We start from the raw sequence: 25,453 nt of genomic DNA, 5'->3' as shown, positions 1-25,453 counted from the left end.
CAACGAGAACTTAGACTTCCGACGTTTACAATGACAACTAGTCTGTTACATGGGCCACACGGCCTACTGATCTCCTGTCTGTAGACCCTGTATCGAGAGGGGTCTGTTCGATAAAATCTTATCAAGATCTCGATGGGGTATCGGGCCCTAAATGCTGTGTTGAGTGAACTGCTCCAGGGCTCAAGGTCAAGGTTAGCGAGACACCAAGTGAACACCAAGTGGAATTCAAGTGGGAACAAGGTGGGAATCAGATGAACACACCCCAGTTGGGATTTCCGCCTTTTTCCGCGGTCTATCTATGAAATTGAAGGGAGATATCTATGAAGGGGACATCTCACAGATTAATCACATCCATTTAGCAAGAGAGAAAAAAAAGAAGAAGAAGAAGAAGATTTCTAACTATATACCCATACCCACATAAATTTCGAATAATGCACTTGAAATGCATTCCCTTATACTGGGGACAGCCTCACCGTCGATGGCGAGGAGTTTCTTTAGGGCCACAGGATTAAAATCGAAACCGTCTACGAGTAAGTGTACGGCCATTCCCATCTCCATGGCGCTCAGCTCGATGAGATCTGCAAGTAAATGGGGAGTGACTTTGAAAGGGGGTCCACCTGATGCAACTGCAACATTGCGCTTACACCTGGAACATTTGGACCTCTCACCGTTGGAGATTATCCGTAGAGAACCCCCTTTAAATCTCGTTACAAGCCTGAACATTTCTTGCCATTTGAATGTTCGACTGTAACCAAAGATAAGGCAAGTGCGATAGATGCGGGGGTAGGCAGACTTCCTGAGGTTTTGACATGGGAGAAACCCAAACCAAGATCCAAGGAGATGTCTAAGGATTTCTTGTCCAACCTATATCTTCAACATGGCTAAAATAAAGGAGAATGACGCAAAAAGTGATGTGATGGTGGGTGTGACCTCAGCTTTGCAGTCGAATTCTACCTTGGAGGAGGACGCGTACGAACAGCCAACCACCACGAGGAAGGAACTTTGGTCATATTACCTCTATTACAATGGTGATAACGGTGTTGGCCCTGGATCGTACAGCCAAACCCTGTAGGTACAATGAAAACCCTGGAATTTATCCGACTAATCCCGTCAAGCTTCCAGGAAGCCTTAAATGGCGCCGGACATCAACCTGGCTCGAATCCACCCCAAGCCTGCACCGATTCATCGGCATGTGTAGTGCCATGGGTGGGAGGTACAAGATCAGTATCTTCGGTGGTTTTGATTGCCAACGGTCTTTGCTTCGCTTTCATGACGGTGATATTCGTCTGGCTAGGAAGTGCTGCGGACTATGGAACATTCGGCCGATGGCTTCTTCTGGCTTTGACGGTGGTCTGCTGGGCATTGCAGTATGGTATGATGGCTATCCGGCATCCGAGCCAGTGGCCAACGGCGATGGGCTTGTACGTTGTGGCATATATTGCTTATGGGGCAACGTTGGTATTCTATGCTGCCGTGTTCCCCCGTCTGGCGCGGTATACGCCGCATGTGCGCAAAGCGAGAGAAGAGGATCTCAGAGAGGGTAAGATCAACCAGGAGGAATATGATACAATTGAATCACTAGAGAGAAATCACATCAGGTGAGTGTGGTCTTTTTGAGCTTCTGTTTGAGATGTCTCTGACAAAAGCAGCAACATTTCAACTGCACATAGCAACATCGGATACCTACTCACGCTTGTGCTTAATCTGAGCGTTCTACTTCCCCTCCAAAATAACAGTGTATCTAATAACCTGGCCCTATGTCTTACCAACTCATGTAAGCTAAGCTGTCTTGGCAATTCGTTGAAGGGTCGCACTATCTGACGTTCGACAGACTGGGTCGTTCTCGGCATCTGGTGGTTTATTTTCCAGCAAAAAAGGCCAGGGCCAAAGATACCGAATGGGTCCAGCTACACCACTGTTGGTTTCAAGCAGATTTGGCTGGCCATTCGAGAGATCAGGTCTCTGCCACAGACGTTTCTATACTTTTTAGCCTACTTCCTTCTTGCCGATGGCCTCAACACTACTGGTGAGCTTTTTACTTGATTCGATACACCCATTAGTGTGGAAAAGAGAATGCACTAACATGGTTCAACAGGTACTCTCGTCAGCATCATCCAAAATGATGCCGTTTCATTTTCTTTCCTGCAAATCACATATCTCGGCATTACCCAAGCTGCCTGCTCGAGCACCTCAACATTTGGCTTTTGGTACATACAACGGTACTTCAAATTTGAGACGAAGACCATGTTTTTGTTCACCAATTCCTTTAGCGTTCTCATCCCCTTCTGGGGAATGCTAGGACTGTGGACCAGTCGCATCGGGTATCAAAACAGGGTGTGTAGCAGCCCTTAGCTGACAGTTCACAACTAACAGCCATGGAGTGGGAGTTTTACTTTTACAACGTCATCTTCGGGCTTTTCCAGGCTCCATATTATGCGGTAGGTGGAAATTCAAACGGTTTCCAACATAATGGATATCCATGCAGTTTCTAACCTCATCCAGTACGCCCAAACGATGATCAGCGAGCTGATGCCACGCGGCTACGACAATATGTTCTTTGCGCTTTTTGGGATAACCAATCGTGCAGTAAGTCCAATTTTCTTTAGTGCTGTGTTTCCTTCAATTTCGCTGACTGTTTAGTCTTCGATCATTGGACCCAATGTTATTCAAGCCATCATAAACAAAACCCACAACAACTGGATGGGCTTCCCATTTCTATTCGCCATCTGCGCCGGGGCAATGATTGCTATTTGCTTTGTAGACGTCAAAAAAGGTCGTGAAGATTGTCGGAGATTCACCGAGCAGCGCAAAATAGACCGTGTCGTGGCAGAGAGTGGTGTAGATCCGAATGATATGACAAAGGGGAAGCAACCGGTTCGGAACGAAGATATCCCCCATGTGCAAAACGAGCAGGCGAGCACTCTGACAAGAGAGTAAGCGTCTAAATTTTGGGAACTCTTTAGTTGCTGTTCTCTGCATCTCTGTTGGTCTCTCTTTTGATCATGACACCTTCTATTCTTAAGCCTTACATAGATGTCCCCAACAAGATATTCCAAAATTGAGCCTTCATGCCTCAGCCTTTGTCGTGTTCTGCTGTACCTCTTCAGCGCTCTCCTCGGCCTTACGCTGGTTCTTCCTTTCAGCCTTATCCCGCCATTGATCGCCAGAAATAGTTGTGAGCCATGCGCCGACCCCGGAAACAAGCAAATATAGGGCGCTGATGGTACTGAACCACCCCACTCCCATACTCTCTATCGCCGGAAGCACAAGCCCAGACCCCAGAGCACCGAACACGCACCGTAACAGACAGCTACCAGCAACCACCTCAGCGCTCCGCCCACTCAAATACATAAAATCCAGGCTGTAGGTATTAAGACTAGGGAAGCAGAACGGCTGCACCACTCCCTGGAAGAACATCGCAATGACGAGGACGGGAATTCCACGAACTGCCTTCTCGACCGTCCAGCCGTAGACCAATGTACAACCGGGGATGTCACTATCTAAAATTATCAGACAAGACTTCAGTCTATCTTCGGGGACTGGGATACCGCCGCGCTTGATGATCCTTTCTTCACAGTATGGTCTGCCCACCTTCCACCGATGAGTGTGCTATCAAGATACCCATAGCCTGGTGCGGTGGAAGCGTGGGTTAAGTATGTATCAAATCGGGGTCCGGAGAGAATCCTGGTTCCAGACAAGAGCGCCGGCAGCGAGAGCCCTGCAGAAGAGGCTGGGATATTTAAATTACATAGTAGCAACTTGGAGGGGAGAGATCCGGCACCAAAGGTTTTCGAATTTTTCTCACATCGTCTCGTCGGCCATGTCGCCTTTCGTCAGATGGGGGTAGGTTTCGGAGAGAACGAAAAAGACAAGAAGCGTGCCGCAACCTCCAAGAGGTGCCTGAAGCCAACAGATCACACGCTATGAGCGGAAGGTGCCGATAACGCCCTGTAATTGTAGGTCAGCGGATTGTCTCGGCGCTAGATTTCTAGAGTAGACGCACGCCAATGCATGGTCCAAAGGCTGGCCCATTTAGGGTTCCTGACAAAAACCAACCGAATGCTGTTGCCCGTGCTCGAGGCTCGTGTACATCTCCCAACGCGGAGCTCCCAAACGACCAAGCAGGATGTTTCTTGGAATGCAGTCAAGATGCGGAAATTTTGATTTGCTGGGAGGTTAGGTGCTAGGGCCGTACCGATGCTAAACGCAAAGAACAAGTATGCGCTCGCTAGAAAGACCTGCACCCAATTAGCTTGTTGCTTCAGGATGAACTCTTCCCGGTTCTGTACCGGACGTCGACCCTAGACCTGATTAAAGAGCCCCCAGAAGGGAGCCGCAAGACCCATGAACGCCAAGTATAGCGCATTGCTTGCGTTTATCACCCCCCCTGTTGTACTTTAGGTCTTTGCGACTTCAGGTATAGCAGATAATATAGAGGTGGAGGAGATAGGTGCCAGGAAAGAGCAGAAGGACAGGATACCACCGATGATCACTTTGCGGGCAGGTGAAAAGCGTAGGTATTGTTCCGCATCGACCTCCTGGAAGACATCATTGACAACCATGTCATGATGCGAAACATAGCTCTGTACGTGACCAAGACTATTCATAGCTCCCTCTCATTAACAATGACGAGACTGGAGATATCGGGATTTGGGGGTCATTAATTGAGTACTGAGACCGCCTCTCCTCCCTGGAAGCTAGCGAGGTAGTTGGAAACATAGTGGGGAGTCTCTTACAAGAGTTAGTGCCTCCTAGCTTGTGGTAAATAAGATCCGACTCTTTCGTGGTGTAGATGCAAGATAGGAAAAAAAAAAAATTTCTTTGCAATCGTTCTTAGATTCGGCTTCTTTCCAAGGTCATCCTCGTCGGATCTATGGGTAATTGCGCGGGAGGGGGTCCAAATTAGAATTGTAGTTAAGAGCAAAGAAATGGACGTAGATGGATTTACTCTAGGCATGTTCAACGGCAACGAGTTATATCGCAGACTTGAAGCGTGAGTCATTGAGAGAAATTCGAATGGCCTCTTTTCCCTATCATCTGGGAGGATCGACGGATTGCTTCCGATGTAGCATTCTAGGGGCCAGAGGGCCCTCAAAGAGCTTGCTATCATCTTTCAAGGACCCTTTTGTCTAATCCAGAGGCAACGAACCAATCTGATTCGGGGAGAAGATGGGGTTGCCGGGGCAGAGGAGCGGAAAAGAATCCGGGGGCTGGCGAGAGGTCTGTGAAGAAACATACACACTCCGTACTCCTATACAGAGTACTCCCACGCATATAGATAAACGTAGGGAAATGAATAAAACCCGTAGTTAACCCTTTTAGAATCTTGAACAAGCTAGATAATTTATGCCCGGCAAGAATCACTATATTCAAGTCCAGACTCCCTTCCTAACAACCTAGCACGAAGCCTAAAAGATAGTCAAAAGAGTCTTTCAAATGCTAAAAAGCCCGCACATTTATGAATTAACTGATATGTCTCTTTCTAAAACATCTGAAAAAGCGTATACCCAAAGTGGTGTTGTGGCTGTTCACAAAGGACACAGCCCCTGCTCATGACGTTGTCCGCTTCTGACCGCCAACGAGCAACTTGTCCCCTCCACCTCCCTCACGCTCTTTGGCTTTTTTCCTTGAAGATTCCAAGCCAGATTGATAGCTTAAGAATTCGTTCTTATTGTTAAACGATGTCCTCCCAGAGTCAGGTCCCCCCCAGTAGCAAGGGCTCATGGACAACTTTCCTCAAGGCATGCAGGCTCATCTGTTCGAGTGTACTACTTGGCTAACAAATTTTAGTCGATCGCCTCCTTTAACGGTGATCTATCCTCATTAACTGCCCCTCCCTTCATCCTTTCTACTACCTCCCTCACCGAGTACTCCGCTTACTGGGCCGAACACCCCGCCGTCTTCGTGGCACCGGCCAAGGAGGCCGATCCTGAGAAGCGTGCTCTCTTGGTACTCAAGTGGTTCCTCAGTACACTGCACCAGCAATACTGCAGTCGTAGCGAGAAGCTCGGTAGCGAGAAGAAGCCTTTGAACCCGTTCCTGGGAGAGCTGTTTATTGGTAAATGGGCCGGTGACGCGGAAGTGGGGGAGACTGCCTTGGTCAGTGAACAAGTCAGGTATGCGATGCTACTCCTGTGGCGCTACAACCCACTGATTGAATCGCAGCCACCACCCTCCGGCCACAGCCTACGCGATCCGCAATGAGAAGAACGGCGTTGAGGTAAGTAGAGAAAGATTGCGCCAAGCATTTGAGAGGTATAACTGACAACACAACCACAGCTGCAAGGATACAACGCGCAGAAGGCCTCTTTCTCGAGTACTATCTTCGTGAAGCAGATTGGTCATGCGCTGTACACAATCACCCCGCCTGGATCCAACGAGAAGGAGCAATACTTGATCACGCTACCCAACCTGCACATTGAATCGTTGATCTACGGCTCGCCCTTTGTCGAACTGGAGAAGTCAAGCAAGATCGTCAGCAGCTCCGGCTATGTCGCCAAGATCGATTATTCCGGCAAGGGCTGGCTGAGCGGCAAGAAAAACACCTTCACCGCGAGCCTGTTCAAGGAGAGCGAAGGGGAGAAGTACCCCCTTTACACGATAGAGGGACAGTGGTCGGATAAGTTCTCTATCAAGGATGCCCACACCAAGGAGGTCGTCGACTCCTGGAACTCCAAGGAGAACCCCGTCACTCCGCTCGCTCTGGCTCCCCTTGAGCAACAGGATCTGTACGAGAGCCGACGTGCCTGGAGCGACGTGGCCGCCAATATCCAGAAGGGAGACATGGATGCCGTTTCCGGGTACAAGTCACGCATTGAGAATGCTCAGCGCGAACAACGCCGCATTGAGAAGGAGGAAGGCCGCGAGTGGGAGCGCCGCTTCTTCAGCCGTATTGAAGAGAGCACCGACGACGCCCAGATCCATCGTCTAGCTAAATCGGCTGATCTTGCTTTCGAGTCTGATAAAACCGGCGGCATCTGGCGCTTCGATGCTCAGAAGGCTGCTGGCGCTCAGCCACCTTACCACAAGGTTGGCGGCGAGGGTCTTGGTCTCACCGAGTAGATTATCGCTGGACTTGGATACTTTTCTTTTGTTCATCTGAAACTGTCTTGGGGCTTTGCTTGTACGACCTAGATTTGAGTTTTTGGATTCCTATTCTGTACCGTGTCATGTTGCATTTCGATTGTATATACTTCCCGGTCCAGGTTAAAGTCGAAGCCGTGCACTTGCCTATGTGCTTGAACTAGACGGGCTCGACTTTTTCATCTAATGAGATGGTATCTACATCTTTCATATCCATCAAAGTACATGTAGAGACTGGATGCTAGTGAAAGACGAAAGTCTAGTACTTTCCTGCAACTACAAAAGCTACAATGTACAATTTAGAAGAGTCTCCATATACAGTTGCCATACTGGATCGTACAGGACATACATAATTCATGACACTTTTTAGCCCAGAACGCAACTGAGCATTGGATCTACCTCTACCAGACCCATTCAGCCATACATCATAATCATCGACCGGTATTGCACATGGTGAGGAGGCACAAAGACAGAACAACAGAAGGGAGAAGTAGGTAGTAAAAAAAAAAAAAACTGGAAAACCGTCCGCGGAAACAAATGACACACCGGACCCGAATAGACACCGACTAGGTTGTAGCGGGAAAACAAAAAGAAAAACAGAGAAACCTAGAGAGGAATTGGTGAATTTAATACAGAGACCGCATCAGATGGGAGCAGTGGCAGCAAAGAAGAGCAAGACGGCTGAGAGGAAGGGCAAGGAAACGAGAAAGAGAACAAGTAAACATCAAGAAGACAATCCCCCAAAGTAAAAGAATCCAGTCAAGCTCCCCCCAAAAAAGAGAAGTAGAGATTACACAGATGTTGAGGAGAGAAAGATGAAGAAATATCTGGGTGCTGTCTGTCCTTTTTGACAAGACACGAGGTTTCTTTCCCTGTAAAGTGGACAAAAAAAAAACCAGACCCCTTTTCAAATCATCCGCAAATGCAACGCCATATGTGTTTGGTGGGTCATTATGTCTCCCATTCGTTTCGTTTTGTCTTTTTAGTGGCCGTAGTTGCCACCCCAGCCGCCACGGCCAGAGTTTCCATAGTAGTTACCGAAGCCTCCACCGTAGTTGTTACCATAGCCAGAGGCCTGGTGAGTCTGGGTGGCCGCACCCTGGTGACCGAGTCCACCGAGTCCACCGTACTGGGGGTTCAGCTGAGGGTAGCTGCCGAAAGACTGCTGACCCTGTTGACCCTGAAGTGGGGGAAGACCGGTCTGTGCCTGGGGCTGACCGGGGACGCTGTTGGTAGCGGATCCTGGGCGGTTCTGGGTCAGAGAGGGGCTGGGACCGCCGGCCTTAGGGGCTTCAAAGCCTTTGGTCTCGTCAGCGGCAACGGGGGGCTGTCCGGCGATGGGGGGGTTTTGGCCAAAGCTGCCCTGGGAACGGCTGAAGACATCCGACATCCCAGTACCAAAGGCATTGGCGCCAGTAGCAGACTGGTTTTCAGACTGCTGGGCAGAGCCAGTGCGGCCGTAGACTGAGTCGCGGCTGGGCATGGCCTGGCTGAAGCTACCGGTGTTTGCGGGGGAAGACGATTGCTGGTCGTAAGAGAAAGCACCGTGGGGCTGGCCGTACATACCGCCCTTACCAGCGTAAGGACCATACTGGCTACCGTAGCCGTATTGCTGGTTGTGCTGCTGTTGCTGCTGCATGTAGTGATCCTCATACCGGCGAGCATCGTCGTACCTGGGGCGGTTACCACCCCCGTACTGCTGCTGTTGCTGTTGCTGCTGCTGGCCCATCTGGTTCATGTATGAAGCGTAGTGGGGGTTGTTGTAGTAGTTAGGATATTGGTAGCCATAAGCGTGCTGCTGTGCACTTTGGCCAGGCATGTGCTGAGCAGTGGGGGTCTGCTGGGTGGCACCGGGGACGGTAGGGTTAGGAGTGTTGTGTCCGCTGTTAGTGGCGTCAATGGGCCCGTAGCGGTTGGGAGGCTGCGTGGTGGGGATCTGAGCTTGGGCCTCAGCACCAGAGACACCAAACCCAGCTCCGGCGCGAGGACCGGCGGGGGCATCCTGGGACTGGCCGTACGAGCCATAAGAGGCGTAGTAGGGGAAACGCTGCTGCTCGGCGGCGTAGAAGGGAGAGTACTCACTGCCGGTGGTGGCAGTGGGCTGAGCGGGGGCCTGGTTGGCAAACGGCTCTGGGATCTGAGGCTGCGGCTGGCTGACCTGCTGGGTGAAAGGATCGAATGACTTCTGCTGAGGCTCAGAGTATCGAGCGAAGTCGGTAAAAGAGTCGGCAGAAGCGCCCTGAGGGACCGGAGGCAACCCAGGAGCAGGACGCCCAGCGGCACCAGTCTCAATTGAGTGCGGTGCCTGAGTCACGGGTGGAAGAGAGGCACGGGGGGCAACGGGGGAGTGCTGAGGGGGCTGAGCGCGGGTCTCGGCCTCCTCGCGGTTCTCATCAATATCGATAGCGTCACCGTTGAGGCCCAGGCTACCGAACTGAACTGCAGCACGGTCCACTGCGTGGTTGCCGGGCATGACCACAGCCTGCTGCTGTTCCATCACACGCCGTTGAAGACCTGGGGTGCGGCCCTGCTTGGTAGCGCTGGGAGGATAGGCAGATGAGGGGAAACGGGAGGGAGTAGTAGCAGCTGCGGCCACAGCCGCGGGGTCGATACCACTGCCAATGGTGCTAGCGGCGGTGGCGGTAGGAGCGGGAGCGGATACATCGGGAATTTGTTCGAGGTTCGTCTCGGTCAAATCGACCTTGGGGGGGTTAACAGCGGTGGTCGGAATGGCAGGAATCACGGGATGGGTAGGCTTGACAACGGGTGTCTTCTGGGGGGCAGCGGGCACGGTCACAGGTTCAGGAGCGGGGGCGGGGGGAGATGGCTCGGCCACAGGCTCAGCGGGCTTCTCGGCAACATGAACAGGAGGAGCGGGTTGGGGCTTCTTTTGCACCGGAGGAGCGGGGGGCTTGGCGAAAAGACTCGCCCACCCCTTCTTTGTGCCCTCCGGAATCACACTGCTCTTAGCCTCGGTCGACTCCCATTCGCCCTCAGCTGGAGGCTCTGCAACAGTCTCCTCTGCCTTGGGCGCAGCCCACTCCGATGTGATAGTAGGGATAGCAGTAGGCACCGGAGTCTCTGTAGCAGCGGACACTGCGCGGGTTCCATTTGTAGCCGCTCCTGCACGGCCTCCGCGACCACCACGGCCCCGGTCTGCGCGAACACGTCCACGACCCTCTATTCCACCGCGACCACGGGTTCCACGAGCAGAAGCTGCAGTCGTCTCGGTCGAAGCACTCGGAGCCTCCTTGGGCTTAGGGCGAGTCCGGTCTGTGGTCTTCTTCTTGACCTCACCCCACTGAGATACATTACCTGCAAAGCCAGTCAGTCATGGTCCTCGAATCACAAGATTCGATCAACTTCAAGTCAGGAAGATTGGGGTTGACGGGAACTCGACCTTCGCTGATGCGCTCAATTGCCTCCAAGAGCTCGCCATTCGAGTCTTCCAGTGCGAAGACCAGATCTTCGTCCTTCCAGTCTGGGAACATTTCCTTAAGAGTTGGGAGAGTGTCGGAGTACTTCTTCTTCATTTGTCCAATTTCACCCTCCTCAAAGGATGAGATGTCTGAGTTGTCATTTGCAGATCTGTTTCCACCACGACCACCTCTGGAGCTGAATCCGCCACGGCCACCACGGGCGGATACTCTACCCCGCGAGGCGGAGGACCGGTTCTGAATATCGGACATGTTGATTGATGAAGATGTGTGAGATGGAGAAGAATCGAAGGAGGAAGGAGGTCACGATTCGCAAGGAAAGGCTATTGAAATGGAGCACCCTCGCAGAAGAGGAACAGCACCAGAACCACAGGCACAGGGGCCAGAAGAGACGAAAGAAAGAGGTAAAATCAAAGAGATTAGTTGGGGGAGAGGGAGAATGCGTTAGGAGATGACAAGATTGAAGAAAGGATCAAAAGCTAACGGGATCTGAGTTGCTTCCCTTCAAGTCTTGGCGTTGCCTGGCTTTTAGCGAGTGGCGCTTATTGGATACTGGGGCAGTAACAAAGGGATCTTTACATTTCTTTACATGTTTAAAGGTATTTTGATTTGATATACTTATCTTTTGATTGGATTTATAGATATGGATGTTTTGCTATATATTCTACTCATTGGATGGACAGAATTTTTTATCACTTGTTCGGTGTCAGTGTGATTTTGGTTTCTTCTACTCGTCATTCACCTGGGCACCTTTTTTTCGGCCTTTGGGAGAGAATACATGTTTCACCGCCCTCGTCGATCCTCCCTCTCTACCTCGATGCATCATCCAACATACCATTCAGAATCTTTGTAACACTCGCCATCATGAAGGGTACATCCATTTTTCAGTTCAAGTCGTGGCCCAAAATTCATCAACCATTGCCTCGTACTCCACGAGAGTCTCAGCAACTGTTAAATGCCCTCACATCTTCCTTTCGTCGTCAACTAGATGGGGCTTATCCCGCATCAGGCAACAATCATGGCCGACCCCTCTGCAACCCTGAATCATCAGCGTATGCAACCGATCAGCATTTGCAGAACATTCTCGATAACCCTCTTTTCCGTATCATTCCAACCAGACCCATCACCCAAGAACCCACAACTTTGCAAAGCATTGAAGGCCAGCGACGGCTAGCCGAAGAACCGATGGCAGTATTTGATCAAATGGCTGCAGCTGGTTTAGTCACTGCGCCTGTAATCAATGAATGTCTGAAGTCTCAACTTCTCCTTTCAAGATCCCCAGCCGATATGAGTACGTCTCGGGTGGCATCGAGGATTATTGATTGGTATTGGGCATCGGATGGCACGTCGAGGCAAAAGCTTCTGCGTTTGCGCTCAGTGACTACATCATTGACCAAGTTCATGGTGGCAGAGGGGCTGCACAGTACTGTCATGCAGTGGTTGCAAATGCTTATGAGCCATGACCTAGGTAGTCAGAATGGCCGCATGACCGAGGGACTTGCGCGGCAGACCTTCAATCATCTCCTTGTTGATTTTATAGATGCAGAAGCCTGCTTTGGAAATGGCTTCAGCTCAGCGATGGCATATTATCTGAGTGTATGCCAAATGCATTTTCAAGGTGCTTCTTCCCATAAGTCAAGGAAACCGATGCTCCTGGCTGCAGGTGCTCACCTAAGCCGTATGGCCATGGAGCACAAACCATCGGGTGAGCAGGTATCAACGGTAGTATACGACCAGTTCAGGGATGCGGTTTCCGTGCTGTCTCCTCGGTCCTTACTGGTAGCATCTGTGGCTGTCTGTCACCCAACAAACCCAGATCCACGCCCATTCCTCCAATTCGTGGCAAACCTCTCACCAAGCAAATTTCAGGCTTGGAATGAAATTAGGCGTGATGCCTTCTTCGAGATTGGTTCGGAAGCTCTTCGCGTCCTCATTGACCGGAAGAGGTTCCGTGATATCGCCCGACTGGAGGAACATATCTCAGAACTGCTACCCGAACAGCCAGCTCCAGTCGATGAGAAGACACATACACCGTCTGAGGAGGAACATCTCGGTCGTTTGAACTGGAGTTTTACATGATCCTCTGATCTCAAACTTATTGAACAACACTCTACTTCCGCAAATGGCCTGGATATATTAAGAGGCATCTAAGCCAACACCAACACTTAAAGAGGCGCATTTATTTGTCTACGCTTCTACCACAAGAGGCGACCGTAGGCACAATCAATGCAGTCCTGTTGGCATACTGCTAGCATACAGTCCCTCTTCCGAGTTTATTTGTGTCCTATCACACAATCGAAATTATTTCAGCATGGCTGTTCCTCAAGCCTTCATTTTTCAATTCACCACACCAAGGAAATCCACTGCCGATACTCCACCCCGAGGTAGAGCATCACTTTATTGCTTCTTGGCAGTCTTGCCTACATTCGTTGCCCAATTTCATGGGGGACTCGAATTGCCAGGAAGACTTGGCGAAACATGCATTTGGGGGTGTGTGAAGCACCTGAATACTATCATTTATGCACAAACCTGCCTCTTCGTCATGTCAAATCTACGAACGCCCCCTTTTTCTCCTGATATAATCATATAACCAATTGTCAACAGTGGCCCAGCCAGTTTCCTAGACAAGCCGCTTGGGCTCTATGAAAAGCATAACATAAACATCTATACATGAATTCCTAACTAGTGACAAGGTTTACAGCCTTGTGATCGAGTACTCACCTCTAGCAAAAGTGTGGTGTCCACAGCTGCCTCCCGTGGAGAAAATTGCGTGGCAATTGTTCTTGGACAGGTGAGGCTGTGCGACAGAATGCCGTGGAGAGTCAGAGGGCTGGAACGGCGAATCAGCCGGGGGCAGCGTCTCCAGTGCTCTCAAATACGTCACCGCGCGACCTCATTCCACGCTCCCCGCCAAACTAACCGGCTCTGCTTTGTTTCTTTTTTTCCTAATATAAACCCACCTGAGTAATAATTGCAGTCGCGTTGCTTTTGCGAACACCCTTCCACTCTGTTTATTCCAATTTGATATGCGCTGTTCCGACATCTGACATCATCGATCCACAATGGCTACTGAAGGAGCCTCTGGTCAGAGCAGTGCAGCTTCAGGTACGTGTTTGTCTGCATATGTCTTGCTACGGAAACAAAGGGATAATTGGTCTTAGCGGCCTATTGGATTCTCAAAATGTGGTTGCAAAATGGTGTTTCTTCGCTTCATCGTTTGCTTGTAAACCATTCAATTGCACCCCAGATGCTGACTCAGGGATTTAATAGATCAGGACACTGCCCAGCTGGTCAAAGAACACTCGCATGCATTCCAGAACAGATTAAACACAACTGAAACGGACAGCCCACCTATTCCCGAAACAGAAAACTCCGATATCTACATCGACCCGCTGAAGGCAGAGGTAGGGCTCGAGGCACCTAAGCCCACCCCAGAAACCAAGCCGCCTGTAACAGAGCCCACAGGATCTGCTCTCGGTAGTATTCCCGTCGCCCGTAAATCGCAAATTCCAGTAGGGCCTAAGGATGAAACGGTGGCAGGCGAGAAGCGTGATATTGATTCAACTGTGACGCCTACTCCGGCTCTGACCGAGGACGAGGAGCAACAAAAGCCTGGACCGTCGGATGAGCCCGATTCCAAGAAGCCGAAGACAGGTGAAAAGCCTGTAACAGATTCAAATGGCAACACTGTTGCTCCGTCCAGCGCAAACAACGCAGGACAGAAGAAGGCTAGTCGGTCCAAGAAGGAGAAGATCAAGGATGCCATGAACAAGGTAATCCCAGGAGATGGCATTGGTAGCCGGACTCGCAGCCGGACAAAGGGTGCTTGAATAGACTGAGGGTAATCTATCTGCTGGCTTGCCGTGTTACTTCCATGTCATCATCTTTGCTCCAACTCCAAATCATGTCTATTGATGTCCGGGACTTCTCATGGTTGTGGCTGTACACGCGCTGCAATAAGAATATCATTTTCCTGGCCAGATTGGGCGGGAAGGATTTTGAAAAGCAAGAACCACAGAAGATCTACCGCAGATATACTTGATCTTGTATGGCATTTAAAAGAAACGGAATTGTTTCTATACCATACCAGCAGGACATCTGCGCGGCCCCATAACTTCCGGTTGTATTAACCTTATCACTCCTTCCTGTCCGATCTATCTTATCTCAACCTTCCTTCTGGGGCACTAGTTATCTTTTCGAATAATTTCTTAAATTACACTGAATACATTAACCCACAGCTCTCTCGGAGGGTTGGGTATCAAGCGGCCGATTATCGGGACTGAGTCATTTATCGGAGCGGAATAACCCATGCCATCCCCGCTTATTATTGGAGGGGAAAGTCTGTGTCATCATTGGTGTTGAAGCAATTAATGGTTTGAATTCTTTTTCCTTCTTCATCATATTCTAGTTCTCTACTCTCAAAATGGCTGGACAAAAGATTTGGTTGCGCGCTGAGACGAAGCCCGCTGAGGCACGGTCTGCCTGTGAGTAGCTTCAGCCCATCTACAATGGAGGGGAAGCAATTGGCTGATACACCATCTAGTGACCCCGACTACCTGCAAGGCATTGATTGATGCTGGATATGATGTGACCGTCGAGCGGTCCATCCAGCGGATCTTCGAAGGTGTGTCCAACTCCCTATATCCCCATCCCTTGCTGTTGGATTCCATGGCTGATTCCCTCTATAGATGAGGAATTCTCCAAGGTATGACTCTCTCGGTTAGGTGGCTCGAGCCCGCCCTAAAAATCACCACTTTCTTTTTAGATCGGTGCGCCTTTGGTTGAAGAGGGATCCTGGGTTCGGGATGCGCCCAAGGATGCCGTCATTCTGGGCCTTAAGGAGCTGCCAGAGGATGACTTCCCTCTGGAGCACGTTCACGTTACTTTCGCGCACTGCTTCAAGCAGCAGGGTGGCTGGGAGAAGGTCCTAAGCCGCTGGCCTCGCGGCAAGGGCACATTGCTCGACCTGGAATTCTTGACTGATGATTCCGGACGCCGAGTTGCTGGTAAGACTCATGTCCCGAAGTTTTCTTATCTCAGTTCATTTGATTAACTTTCTTATTCACTAGCGTTCGGATGGTCCGCCGGTTACGCAGGTATCTATACGCAAAGCTTGTTGCCTGACGCAATCAATGCTAAGACGCTGAACAGGATCTGCTTTGGCTGTGAAGAACTGGGCTTGGCAATTGACACATCCCAACGAGACCTTGCCTGGTGAGGTTCCCTATGCCAACCAAGAATGCCTAGTCGAGTCTGTTAAGGAGTCGCTTGAGGCTGGCAAGAAGGTTGCTGGCAAGGCACCTAAGATTCTTGTCATTGGAGCTGTGAGTCTTGTGTATATCCACGGAAAGTGACAAATTGATTAACAATGCAGTAGCTCGGACGCTGTGGCAGCGGTGCTGTGCAACTGGCCAAGGATGTCGGTATTCCCGAATCCAACATTATCCAGTGGGACATGGCAGAGACTGCGCGAGGTCAGTCAATTGATATCTCCAATCTCCCCAACCTAATCCAAGTTCATCAATTAACGTCCACAGGTGGTCCTTTCAAAGAAATCTCACACGAAGCGGATATCTTCGTGAACTGCATCTACCTCTCAGCTAAGATCCCAGGTAATTTTACGCGTACATCCTCTCGTCTGGACTTAATTTGCTCATACCACCCTTTTTTTGTGTTAGCCTTCGTGAACCTGGAGTCACTCTCTGCCCCCAACAGAACCCTGTCTGTTATCTGTGACGTCAGCGCCGATACGTGAGTTGTCGGATATGAACCATGCTAGCAAGCGCACGGCTAATTCTCAAAAGCTCCAACCCTTTGAACCCCATTCCTTTGTACAACATAACGACCACATTTGACAAGCCGACAGTTCCCGTCTCTGGCCTGGAGGCTGGAGGCCTGCCTCTCAGCGTGATCAGCATTGACCACCTCCCGTCTCTCCTTCCCCGTGAGAGCTCTGAAATGTTCAGCGAGGCTCTGCTGCCTAGCCTTCTCACACTTAATGACCGGGCTAACGCTCGGGTCTGGAAGCAAGCTGAGCAGCTCTTCGATGAGAAGGTTGCTACCCTGCCTGAGTCGCTTCAGGCCTAAGCCTGTTGCGCTGGTAGGCATCCATGTGGGGGAGGAATTTCCATGATCAGGTGCATTTGATAGAAATAGTTCCATGAGGAATGCTCTAAAAGTAGCAAGTTCAGACATGTGACAGATGCTGGAGATGTTATGGATCATTCCTTGTTTCCTTCTAGAACGTTCATAGAAGCTCTGCGGTGTCCCCATCAGTGTGTCAGGCCATTAACATTAGTACCTAGAAGTCAAGTTAAGCAGGGCTGTTTGAAATCCTTGTCTTGTTGTTTTTAGCGAAACAGTCCATTCGTTTTCAAATCCCTTTTTACATCGCAGAAGTGACTCGTCTGAAAGTTCAAATTATTTCTTTTTGAGAGGCCTAAGCACATAATACCTTTTGATCTTCTGACATCCATGATATCTCTGACATTCTAAAACATGTTCAGGCAAGACAAGGCTCACTGTACCCCAGACTCTATATAACCGGAATCAACCTCCTTAATATGCGGAGATGTGTAAGACGGAATATCCGGAGAATCCGTCCGTGGGGGTCTAACCCACTGCAACGATGAGGAATGCCTCACTGGATGAAATGAGACTCTCACGCGAAAAAGAAGGCAGGAATGTGCTTTATCCATTCACCTATGAGTCGGAACAATTGTGGAGGATTTGCTCCGTTTGACTGTGGCTAACCTGATTTCGGGCTCCGGACGAAAGTGCTCATTGTTTCTTGTCTCCGCATAAACCACATAACGCTCCACTCTCTCCCTTCTCCCATCTTCCCCAAACTGATTCGATTCTACACTCAAAACTGATCTGTCACACCTTCAACCTTGGAAGACCCTGACCTCACCTTGAACTTCTCTTGTGATCAATACTCCTAGGACATTTTATGCCCTTACCTACATCCGGGCCAATCCGATGATGGGGCAATGAGATTGAGACTGCCTGCTTCGACACCTATACAAATCACCGAACCTCCCTTTTTCTATAGTACAGTGCTTGATGCAAGAAAAGCCGACAACGGTCGCCGCCTATGCGGCCGGGGCCTCGCTCGCTGCCGTTGCTCTATTTTACGTCTTTGGACCGAACTACACAATCGATGGAGATGAATCGAACGACAGCAATCGCAAGAAGAGCATCGTGGGGCTATCCAATCTAGCCAATGACTGTTTTATCAATTCGGTGCTACAGGCTTTAGCTGGGCTGGGGAATTTGCGCGTCTACCTGATCCATGAGCTGCACCGGCGCCAGCTGGACGGACCGGAAATATACCACACACTTCCGAGCGATGATGAACTTTCACGGGCGCGGTCAGACAAGTTGCGGGAGTTGCAACAGGGGATAACCACACGGGCATTGAAGGAGATGTTGGACCGATTGAATGAGCGGCCGATCTATAAGAAAACGATCTCGGCCCGTGACTTCATCCAGGCCTTGGAATATGCGTTTCGCACGCGCATCAGCCGCAACCAGCAGGACGCGCAGGAGTTCTTGCAGATTGTTCTCGAGCGACTTTGTGATGAGTACCATGCTGGTGCGCGCGCACGTCAACGGGCACTGGGTGCCATTGATGCAGCTGCTCACAGCACGGCAGGCGAAGAGGGCAGCGCACAAGAAAGCTCTTCCGAGGTGGAGGTGCGCATCGATGATGGATCGGCCCATGGTCAATCTACCATCATCGACACGAAACTCAAGAAAATCGATTATGAATCTGGGTTCCCGTTCGAAGGCACAATGGAGTCGCAGATCGAGTGCCAGTTCTGCCATTACCAATACAAGCCAAATCAGACGGCCTTCGTCAACTTGACACTACAGGTGCCGCAGAAGAGCTCGACTACGCTCAACTCATGCTTCGATGGCCTCCTCAAGACTGAATATATCGAGGATTTCCGCTGCGATCGATGCCGCCTGCAGCATGCTGTGGATACTAAGACCACCGAGTTAGCCCGTGCCCGAACACAAGGTGATCGAGATCGGTTGGGCCAGGAGATTTCGCGCCTTCGCGAGGCTCTAGAGATTGACCCTGAGGCCGAGCTCGAGGGTATCGTATTCCCTCCGCCAGAGACTGCCCCCAAGCGCCGGATTGCGCGGCATATGCGCATCACTGCGTTCCCGAAGGTTATCCCCATCCACTTGTCACGGTCGATATTTGATCAGAGCAGTTCGAGCAAGAACGCGGCCAAGGTCTCGTTCCCGGAGCGGCTTCCCTTGGGAAGCATCTTATGTCAAAAATGGTACAAGCTACTCGCGATTGTCTGCCACAAAGGTAGCCATCATAGTGGACACTACGAGTCCTTCCGACGGAATCATATCTACCCGCCATTCTCAACGCCCGAGGTCTTCAGCTCCTATGCACAGAGTCGTACTGCCAGTCGGAACCCATCCGCAGCACCCAGTCCTCGAATTGTACCACGTAGCAGCCCCGATGCCGACGGCGATGGAAGCACTTCGAGAGTAGACTCGTCGACCTCGTTATCTGGAGCTTCATTGACCCAACTCACCCCTCCTCACCTACGGCCTACAACCTCTGGCTCCCGTCATTCTTTCCAGAGCACCACCTCCCGTTCTTCCAAACAGAATCTGTCCCCCGCTTCTAACAGCAACAGCCCGACGACGGACCAGGGTTGCTGGAGTCCGTCTGCCCCGCGGCCCTCCCACCGCATACCCCGCCCTTCCCAGGATACCCCCACTGGAGTCAGTTCGCGGCTTCGGCGCCGTCGCAAACCGAACGATCGCTGGTGGCGTATCTCCGACGATAAAATCAAGGAATGTAAGACGTCGGACGTGTTGGGCATGCAGAGGGAAGTCTACCTCTTGTTCTACGAGTTGGAGAGGCCCGACGCGAGCCCTCCTTAAGGTGGTTCCTAGCATCGCCGTTATCTTTCTCGCGTCCCTTCTGTTGCATAAACATGTCTATCCCCGTACCTCTCTGTACATATTGGGGATGAAACCATTAAAAGTGAGTTTAATTAGAACGTCAATCAGATCAAGTTGGAAATGCTCTCACCATCCTCGGAATCCTCTGGAGAGGGAAATTGTAACTTCCGATAAACGGCACTGAAGATCCAGATGATGTCACTTGACTTTTTGCATAGCAAAGTACGGAGTACTCCGTACATCTCTACAACATACGATGTACTCCGTAGTAGTACGATGTTCATTATTTTACACCTTTACCGGTGAATGAATTCCCCAAACCACTATCATAAGATTGAAGACCCAACTACAACAAATCTCCCTGACTTTCGCATTCTCTATGTACTATAGGAAGTGATGAATGGAAATGTAGCGAAAGGCCTCGAACTCCCTCGGCCCCGCCACGAACAAAATGCGGATTCCTACGGGCACTTTTAGGGATCAGGAGGAAGTTCTTCTTTAGTTGAATATGTTGTAGTTGCTAATTGCTACTATTAACGCTGGTATCTCGCGATATGGGGAGGTTCTAATTGTGTGATCGAGATTTGAAAAACAGCGCAAACTTATGACATTGGTGTCCCAAAATCCCCTCAGAATTCCCTTCTTGGGCCCTTCATCGATAGAACACGACTCGGGCTAATCGGGCCATCACGGGGAAGGTCGGGAATAGAATGACCATTCTCCGTACATAAAAGAGGTTATATTTGATCATTAACCATCTCAATTTTCTTTTTCTTGAAATCACACTGACCTCACTTCAGTTCCACTCAAATCTCCACCACCGGTGAGTCTACCCTTGTCTCTCCTTCACCGATGACGCTTGCCCCTCCACCCTTTGCCCCTCCTCCTTATTTAACTCTGCCCGCTTTCAGCTCCCGGTAAAGAGCTTGGTTTCACTACATTTCACTACTTTTCACTACTTTTATCATTGGATCTAACCCTCTTTCTTTCTTCTCTCCTTCAGATTTCTAAATCAAAATCTTTTTTATACAATTGTCACAATGGGTGTCCTTGAGCAACTTAACCGCAAGTCCGGCGTCATTGTTGGTGACGATGTTCTCCGTCTTTTCGAGTACGCTAAGCAGAATGGTTTTGCCATCCCCGCCATTGTGAGTTCTGATGTCTTCGGGTACCACTGAAATTTACTAATTCCTACCAGAACGTCACCTCCTCTTCCACTGTTGTTGCATCTCTCGAGGCTGCTCGGGACCAGAAATGTCCCGTTATCCTGCAGGTCTCCCAGGGTGGTGCCGCTTTCTTCGCGGGTAAGGGTGTGAGCAACGAGGGCCAGAAGGCCTCCATTGCTGGTGCCATTGCCGCGGCCCACTACATCCGTAGCGTGGCCACCGCCTACGATATCCCCGTCATCCTTCACACCGATCACTGCGCCAAGAAGCTCCTCCCTTGGCTCGATGGCATGCTCGATGCCGATGAGGCTTACTTCAAGCTGCACAACGAGCCCCTCTTCTCCTCCCACATGATTGATCTGTCTGAGGAGTCCTTTGACTACAACATCAACACCACCGCCGCCTACTTCAAGCGCGCTGCTCCCATGAAGCAGTGGCTCGAGATGGTAAGGCAACTCGAAACCCCCACCCCCAAGTTGATACACTGCTAATTACTTCCCCAGGAGATTGGTATCACCGGTGGTGAGGAGGATGGTGTCAACAACGAGGATGTTGACAACAACTCCCTCTACACCCAGCCCGAGGACATCCTGGTCATCCAGAAGACCCTCGCTGCCATCAGCCCCTACTTCTCCATTGCCGCTGGCTTTGGTAACGTCCACGGTGTCTACAAGCCCGGCAATGTCAAGCTCCACCCCGAGCTCCTCTCCAAGCACCAGAAGCACGTCAAGGAGCAGACCGGTTCTTCATCCGATAAGCCTGTCTTCTTCGTCTTCCACGGTGGCTCTGGCTCCTCCAAGGAGGAGTTCAAGGAGGCCATCAGCTACGGTGTCGTCAAGGTCAACGTCGACACTGACATGCAATACGCCTACCTGACCGGTATCCGTGACTTCGTCCTCAAGAAGAAGGATTACCTCATGTCCCAGGTCGGTAACCCCGACGGTGCTGATAAGCCCAACAAGAAGACCTTCGATCCCCGCGTCTGGGTTCGTGAGGGCGAGAAGACCATGAGCGTGCGTGTTAAGGAGGCCCTTGAGGACTTCAACACTGCTGGCCGGCTGTAAATGTTGACTTCTGTGTCACATCTTTGATTCCCATTTTAACCCCTTTTGATTACCCTCATATCCTCTCTTCATGCGACCGAAAAAGCGTTGGGCGTGCCTGGGGACGTGGGCGTCCCGGTTGTATGGAGTGTTGTATTCTGCCACGCTGTAATGAATGTCCATATCACGGTCCTTATGACCGCCTCTCTGGAATATGAACTGTAATGTTCTGTTTGACAATTGCATTCGAACTAGTCTTCGATGTAGTCGCCCCGAAGTCCTACAGTACTCCTCTCTTACCAACGCGATGCCGTATACTTCGAAAGTTGGTGCCATTTGGGGAGTAAGTTCTGTTGGAACATTTATAAATTTTTGTAGATATCTTCTCGACGCTTGAACGTTTCCTAATTCTTTGGCAGCCCAATCACGAAACGTAGCCTCTAGAAGACGACGTGGTTCGCTCGATGGGCAAGCTGTTGAGCTTCCCCCTTCCCAGATCTTCTAGTTCTCTCTGATTATTGCACCAAAGCTTACCAGAGTGATAATAATAGCAAATTGGTTATCGGGATTAAGATTTCTGCAACGTATTGCAGCAACTCTTATAAGAAATAGGTTGCCTTCTGACTTGTTTCTTCACTTGGGAGAACGACGAATCTGTACCAGTTATCTACGCGAAAGTGCGATATAGCAATGGCAAGAGAATTGATTGATAGATCGATGGTTGATGGTCGCGTTCCTGCACAGTGAGGTTGACCAACATTCAATCCTGTCAATGATCTGGTGCATGGGTAGGCTAATTGAACTGAGTAGATAATTGAGTAGCTACGGCTCACAACTACAGGAACTATTTTCTTCTTCTAACAGAGCAGTCCCACAATGGGGAAAGTGGACAAAACACTCAGCTAATTATTCAAGGTTCCAAACATGCAGGTATCTTTCTTGCGCGCCCAGTACCCGGGTGGCAGCACATATAACGGATCTTTTCTGATATAGCAGCCTCTATTCGCATCAGAACACGTGATGCTGTCAGCAAGCGTACTTGCGAGTCCACTCCCGTGCAACCTCCTCGTAGCGCACCCGGTCGTTTTTGTACTGCTCTGCGATCCGCCCCTCGACAGCGTCATCGGGCATCGGCTCAGATAGTAGCTGTCGGGCGAACTGAACGACTGCAGCGATCTTTGAGCTGGGTTTCCATTCGTCGGCTCGGAGCATGCCCAGGCACATGCTTCCCTTTTCGTCGTTCGTTACGTTCGGGTGGTAGATTTTGGTTGTGAAAGAGACCGTCGGTGGCTTGAAGGGGTATTCCGTGGGCAAGGAGAGCTTGACTAGGAACTTGCCATTCTGTATGGTTTACCAGGCGGTTAGAGACACTGCTCGTTGGACATGAACTGTGAGGTTCGAGTTCAGGCTCGGGGACTCCTGTTGGAGACCTCGGTGGGAGATGCAGATAACAGAGGGCTAGAATTGGGTTTCACATACGTGATATGGTGAGCCTTCGGGGCCTTCCATGATGATCTTCCACTCGTACACGTTCGACTCATCGGCCAGTTCAACCGTGATCCCTTCCGGAGGGGATTCGGTGAGCTCAGTCAGCTCCTATTATAGAAATAGATGGTCAGTACGTTGATATCTTGTCATAATCATGTGCAAAATGTAGACACTTACCTTAGATATACGCTTGATGCTGCCCATGGTGGTGTTCAGTTGTGGATTTGGCGGGGCGATAAGAAGAGCGGGGAGGTCGAAGAAGAATGCAGGGAGACGTGTTACTGCAAGACTCTCTTCAAGAGGTCGAGACAACCACAAAAAAATGAAGATCACTAAGCAATATGGAAAAGATGTTATGTGCGAAAGACGCCAGAAGAACAAAGGGGCTTTTTACGGCGAAGCTAGAAGCTCCGAGTGGGGTGCGCACGTCAGTGGAGAACCTTGGGGTGTTTGTCATGTCCCTCTATCGATGTACATCATGATAATGAACGCCATGATTGACTCGGAGTATCCATTGATACTTCCTAAAGTGGTATTTAATGCATTGGGTTCCATTTCTACCTGTGTTCAGGGTATTTTCTTTTTCGCCCACTACTCTCTCTGAATCATCACCATCAGTCCCATCAGTCCAAGCATTACTGTTTTGAGCCAGGGGTGCTCGCTGAGCATGATAGTAACGTATCCAACCATGGGAATATAGCCACGGACACTGCCAACAATATCCTCCGCGCGGTCAAGATAATCCTGGCCTGACATTGTCAGTATTCTTCGGAATACGGCTTCCCTTCGAGCATTGGTGTCGCTTACCTTGAGCGTATAGCTCAGTGTCGTCTGCCAAATTGTTGTCACCCTAGTAAGCTGTTAGCGAGTTCCCGGGCCAGTCAAATTGTTAGGCCACCTACCTTGGTGAGGAGCATATGCGTGTTGGGTGTTGTGTCACTAGAATCTCATTAGCACAAAGAAGCAGCCACGAGAAAAATTGTCGGGTAATAGGCGAGGACATACACTGCAATTTCCTTCACCTTCTTGGCGCTCGCACGTCCTTCTACCTCAGGGAAGGTGCGAACAACCCTGTGGACAATCGGAATAGACTTTCCTCGAACATTGTAAACGAGAACTTCTCCGATCTCCGCCCTTGTGTCTCGATTCCAAAGAAAGAGCAGGTCGCCCCGTTGAAATGCGGGTTCCATTGATCCTATGACGAGGGAGTTGTGAGCCGTATTCAGACCGCCGTAACATAGCTTTGTTTACCAGATAGAACCACAACTATTGGAGAACTTGATGCGGACACGACCGAAAGGCCTTTCCACAGCATAAAGGCCGTGGAAAGAACCAGCGCAAAGTTCAGCACTTGAGCAATTGATTGCCGAGCATTTGTGATGCTAGAGGAGAGGGAGGATAGCATGGTGGGCGGTTCGCGATCAACGGATAGACGGGAGGGTTGGGGGTAGGCCGCTCTAATGGTGACTGTTCTTGGTCAGAACTGATGCCAAGGACCATGTTTTCCTTCTTTTTTTTCCTCCTCCAGAGTGGTAGATGAAGACGATACCTAATGTACTCAGCTAGCTGGGCTGGTTAGGTTGTGTTTTGATGGAGCTAGAGGGTGCGGAGAGGTGGCCTCGTCGGAGATCGCCTTGGCGCAGATCCACTGGCTTTTCCGCCTTGTAGAAACTTAGGAATCGCCGCTAGTGGGAACCACACAATCCCACAAGCGTAGATTAATTGTAGTTGTAGACATCTATGTACATTTATTCTGTTACGCTCACTTAGTTTATAGCAATTTAAACTTCAATTCCTAGTGTTACATCGCCGTACGAGTTACTGCAGTGAGGTTGGTGCCATTGAGATATCATTCAAGTAGGTAATATATAACCAAACAACTTCGACTTAACTGCAACGTACAAAAGAGAGATAATCTAACTACATAGGGCTTAGGATTTATAGCCAGTGGTATGTTTATTTTGTGATTAGAAAGAAGTATACTTCGCAAGTTCAGAACCGGTGGAATGTATAATGTAGTGAGTATATGTTATAAAAGGCTGAAGCTTCCTTATAACTCATTGCACTATGATTATTCCAAGGGCTTCGGCTTGCGGAGAAATCACCATGCGGAATGTTGAAAATAGCTATCCCTAGAAATAAAGTCACTAGACTATGTATGTCTCAAGGCTAAAACTATGATTAATCTCCGCGTTAGAGAACAGCAATTGGATTTGCAGAAGTGCTGTTCACGGTATGGCCTTGGTTTCAAGAGCGTGAAGCTTGACTTGCCAGCAATGTCTCAGCTAACTTACCC

The 25,453-nt window shown here is 50.1% G+C and overlaps 11 protein-coding genes across 11 annotated transcripts; 7 read left to right on the top strand and 4 right to left on the bottom strand.

Moving 5' to 3' along the window:
• Positions 1-877: 877 nt before the first annotated feature.
• Pdw03_4015 (Atg22B-2p) lies at positions 878-2,937 on the top strand (the record flags this gene model as incomplete). Its single annotated transcript, XM_014676102.1, has 8 exons — positions 878-1,068; positions 1,116-1,598; positions 1,650-1,774; positions 1,832-2,026; positions 2,096-2,334; positions 2,382-2,438; positions 2,503-2,586; positions 2,641-2,937. The coding sequence occupies 8 exons, from the start codon at positions 878-880 to the stop codon at positions 2,935-2,937; spliced, it is 1,671 nt and encodes a 556-aa protein (XP_014531588.1).
• A 129-nt stretch (positions 2,938-3,066) lies between these two features.
• On the bottom strand, positions 3,067-4,562 carry Pdw03_4014 (Major facilitator superfamily domain, general substrate transporter; the record flags this gene model as incomplete). Its single annotated transcript, XM_014676103.2, has 7 exons — positions 3,067-3,500; positions 3,549-3,609; positions 3,806-3,948; positions 4,004-4,132; positions 4,196-4,238; positions 4,290-4,301; positions 4,413-4,562. The coding sequence occupies 7 exons, from the start codon at positions 4,560-4,562 to the stop codon at positions 3,067-3,069; spliced, it is 972 nt and encodes a 323-aa protein (XP_014531589.2).
• A 1,119-nt stretch (positions 4,563-5,681) lies between these two features.
• Positions 5,682-7,062, top strand: Pdw03_4013 (Oxysterol-binding protein; the record flags this gene model as incomplete). The annotated part of the gene is made up of 4 exons (XM_014676105.1): positions 5,682-5,741; positions 5,791-6,116; positions 6,166-6,220; positions 6,280-7,062. 4 exons carry the CDS (start codon positions 5,682-5,684, stop codon positions 7,060-7,062), a joined length of 1,224 nt encoding a protein of 407 aa, XP_014531591.1.
• A 1,003-nt stretch (positions 7,063-8,065) lies between these two features.
• On the bottom strand, positions 8,066-10,772 carry Pdw03_4012 (RNAPII degradation factor Def1, putative; the record flags this gene model as incomplete). The annotated part of the gene is made up of 2 exons (XM_014676106.1): positions 8,066-10,398; positions 10,484-10,772. 2 exons carry the CDS (start codon positions 10,770-10,772, stop codon positions 8,066-8,068), a joined length of 2,622 nt encoding a protein of 873 aa, XP_014531592.1.
• Positions 10,773-11,384: 612 nt separating this feature from the next.
• Pdw03_4011 (Saccharopine dehydrogenase) lies at positions 11,385-12,599 on the top strand (the record flags this gene model as incomplete). The annotated part of the gene is made up of 1 exon (XM_014676107.1): positions 11,385-12,599. The coding sequence occupies one exon, from the start codon at positions 11,385-11,387 to the stop codon at positions 12,597-12,599; it is 1,215 nt and encodes a 404-aa protein (XP_014531593.1).
• A 983-nt stretch (positions 12,600-13,582) lies between these two features.
• On the top strand, positions 13,583-14,350 carry Pdw03_4010 (uncharacterized protein; the record flags this gene model as incomplete). Its single annotated transcript, XM_014676108.1, has 2 exons — positions 13,583-13,625; positions 13,791-14,350. 2 exons carry the CDS (start codon positions 13,583-13,585, stop codon positions 14,348-14,350), a joined length of 603 nt encoding a protein of 200 aa, XP_014531594.1.
• A 593-nt stretch (positions 14,351-14,943) lies between these two features.
• On the top strand, positions 14,944-16,607 carry Pdw03_4009 (Saccharopine dehydrogenase Lys1, putative; the record flags this gene model as incomplete). Its single annotated transcript, XM_014676109.1, has 10 exons — positions 14,944-15,004; positions 15,064-15,144; positions 15,209-15,225; positions 15,286-15,526; positions 15,590-15,616; positions 15,672-15,844; positions 15,898-15,994; positions 16,058-16,132; positions 16,199-16,271; positions 16,325-16,607. 10 exons carry the CDS (start codon positions 14,944-14,946, stop codon positions 16,605-16,607), a joined length of 1,128 nt encoding a protein of 375 aa, XP_014531595.1.
• A 978-nt stretch (positions 16,608-17,585) lies between these two features.
• On the top strand, positions 17,586-19,342 carry Pdw03_4008 (Ubiquitin carboxyl-terminal hydrolase; the record flags this gene model as incomplete). Its single annotated transcript, XM_066100646.1, has 3 exons — positions 17,586-18,117; positions 18,178-19,206; positions 19,263-19,342. 3 exons carry the CDS (start codon positions 17,586-17,588, stop codon positions 19,340-19,342), a joined length of 1,641 nt encoding a protein of 546 aa, XP_065956046.1.
• Positions 19,343-19,911: 569 nt separating this feature from the next.
• Pdw03_4007 (Ketose-bisphosphate aldolase, class-II) lies at positions 19,912-21,690 on the top strand (the record flags this gene model as incomplete). Its single annotated transcript, XM_014676111.2, has 6 exons — positions 19,912-19,950; positions 20,170-20,196; positions 20,261-20,283; positions 20,464-20,608; positions 20,659-21,072; positions 21,130-21,690. 6 exons carry the CDS (start codon positions 19,912-19,914, stop codon positions 21,688-21,690), a joined length of 1,209 nt encoding a protein of 402 aa, XP_014531597.2.
• A 1,005-nt stretch (positions 21,691-22,695) lies between these two features.
• Pdw03_4006 (Ubiquitin conjugating enzyme (UbcB), putative) lies at positions 22,696-23,361 on the bottom strand (the record flags this gene model as incomplete). Its single annotated transcript, XM_014676112.1, has 3 exons — positions 22,696-23,010; positions 23,149-23,265; positions 23,335-23,361. The coding sequence occupies 3 exons, from the start codon at positions 23,359-23,361 to the stop codon at positions 22,696-22,698; spliced, it is 459 nt and encodes a 152-aa protein (XP_014531598.1).
• A 387-nt stretch (positions 23,362-23,748) lies between these two features.
• Pdw03_4005 (Signal peptidase I) lies at positions 23,749-25,010 on the bottom strand (the record flags this gene model as incomplete). The annotated part of the gene is made up of 7 exons (XM_014676113.2): positions 23,749-23,906; positions 23,965-24,007; positions 24,060-24,096; positions 24,163-24,352; positions 24,409-24,624; positions 24,707-24,719; positions 24,963-25,010. The coding sequence occupies 7 exons, from the start codon at positions 25,008-25,010 to the stop codon at positions 23,749-23,751; spliced, it is 705 nt and encodes a 234-aa protein (XP_014531599.2).
• Positions 25,011-25,453: the final 443 nt, after the last annotated feature.

Source organism: Penicillium digitatum, chromosome 1 (assembly GCF_016767815.1).
Source record: "Penicillium digitatum chromosome 1, complete sequence".
Classification (NCBI taxonomy): domain Eukaryota; kingdom Fungi; phylum Ascomycota; class Eurotiomycetes; order Eurotiales; family Aspergillaceae; genus Penicillium; species Penicillium digitatum.
The sequence above is the reverse complement of the archived record's forward strand: the minus strand, read 5'-3'. Positions and strand labels throughout refer to the sequence as shown.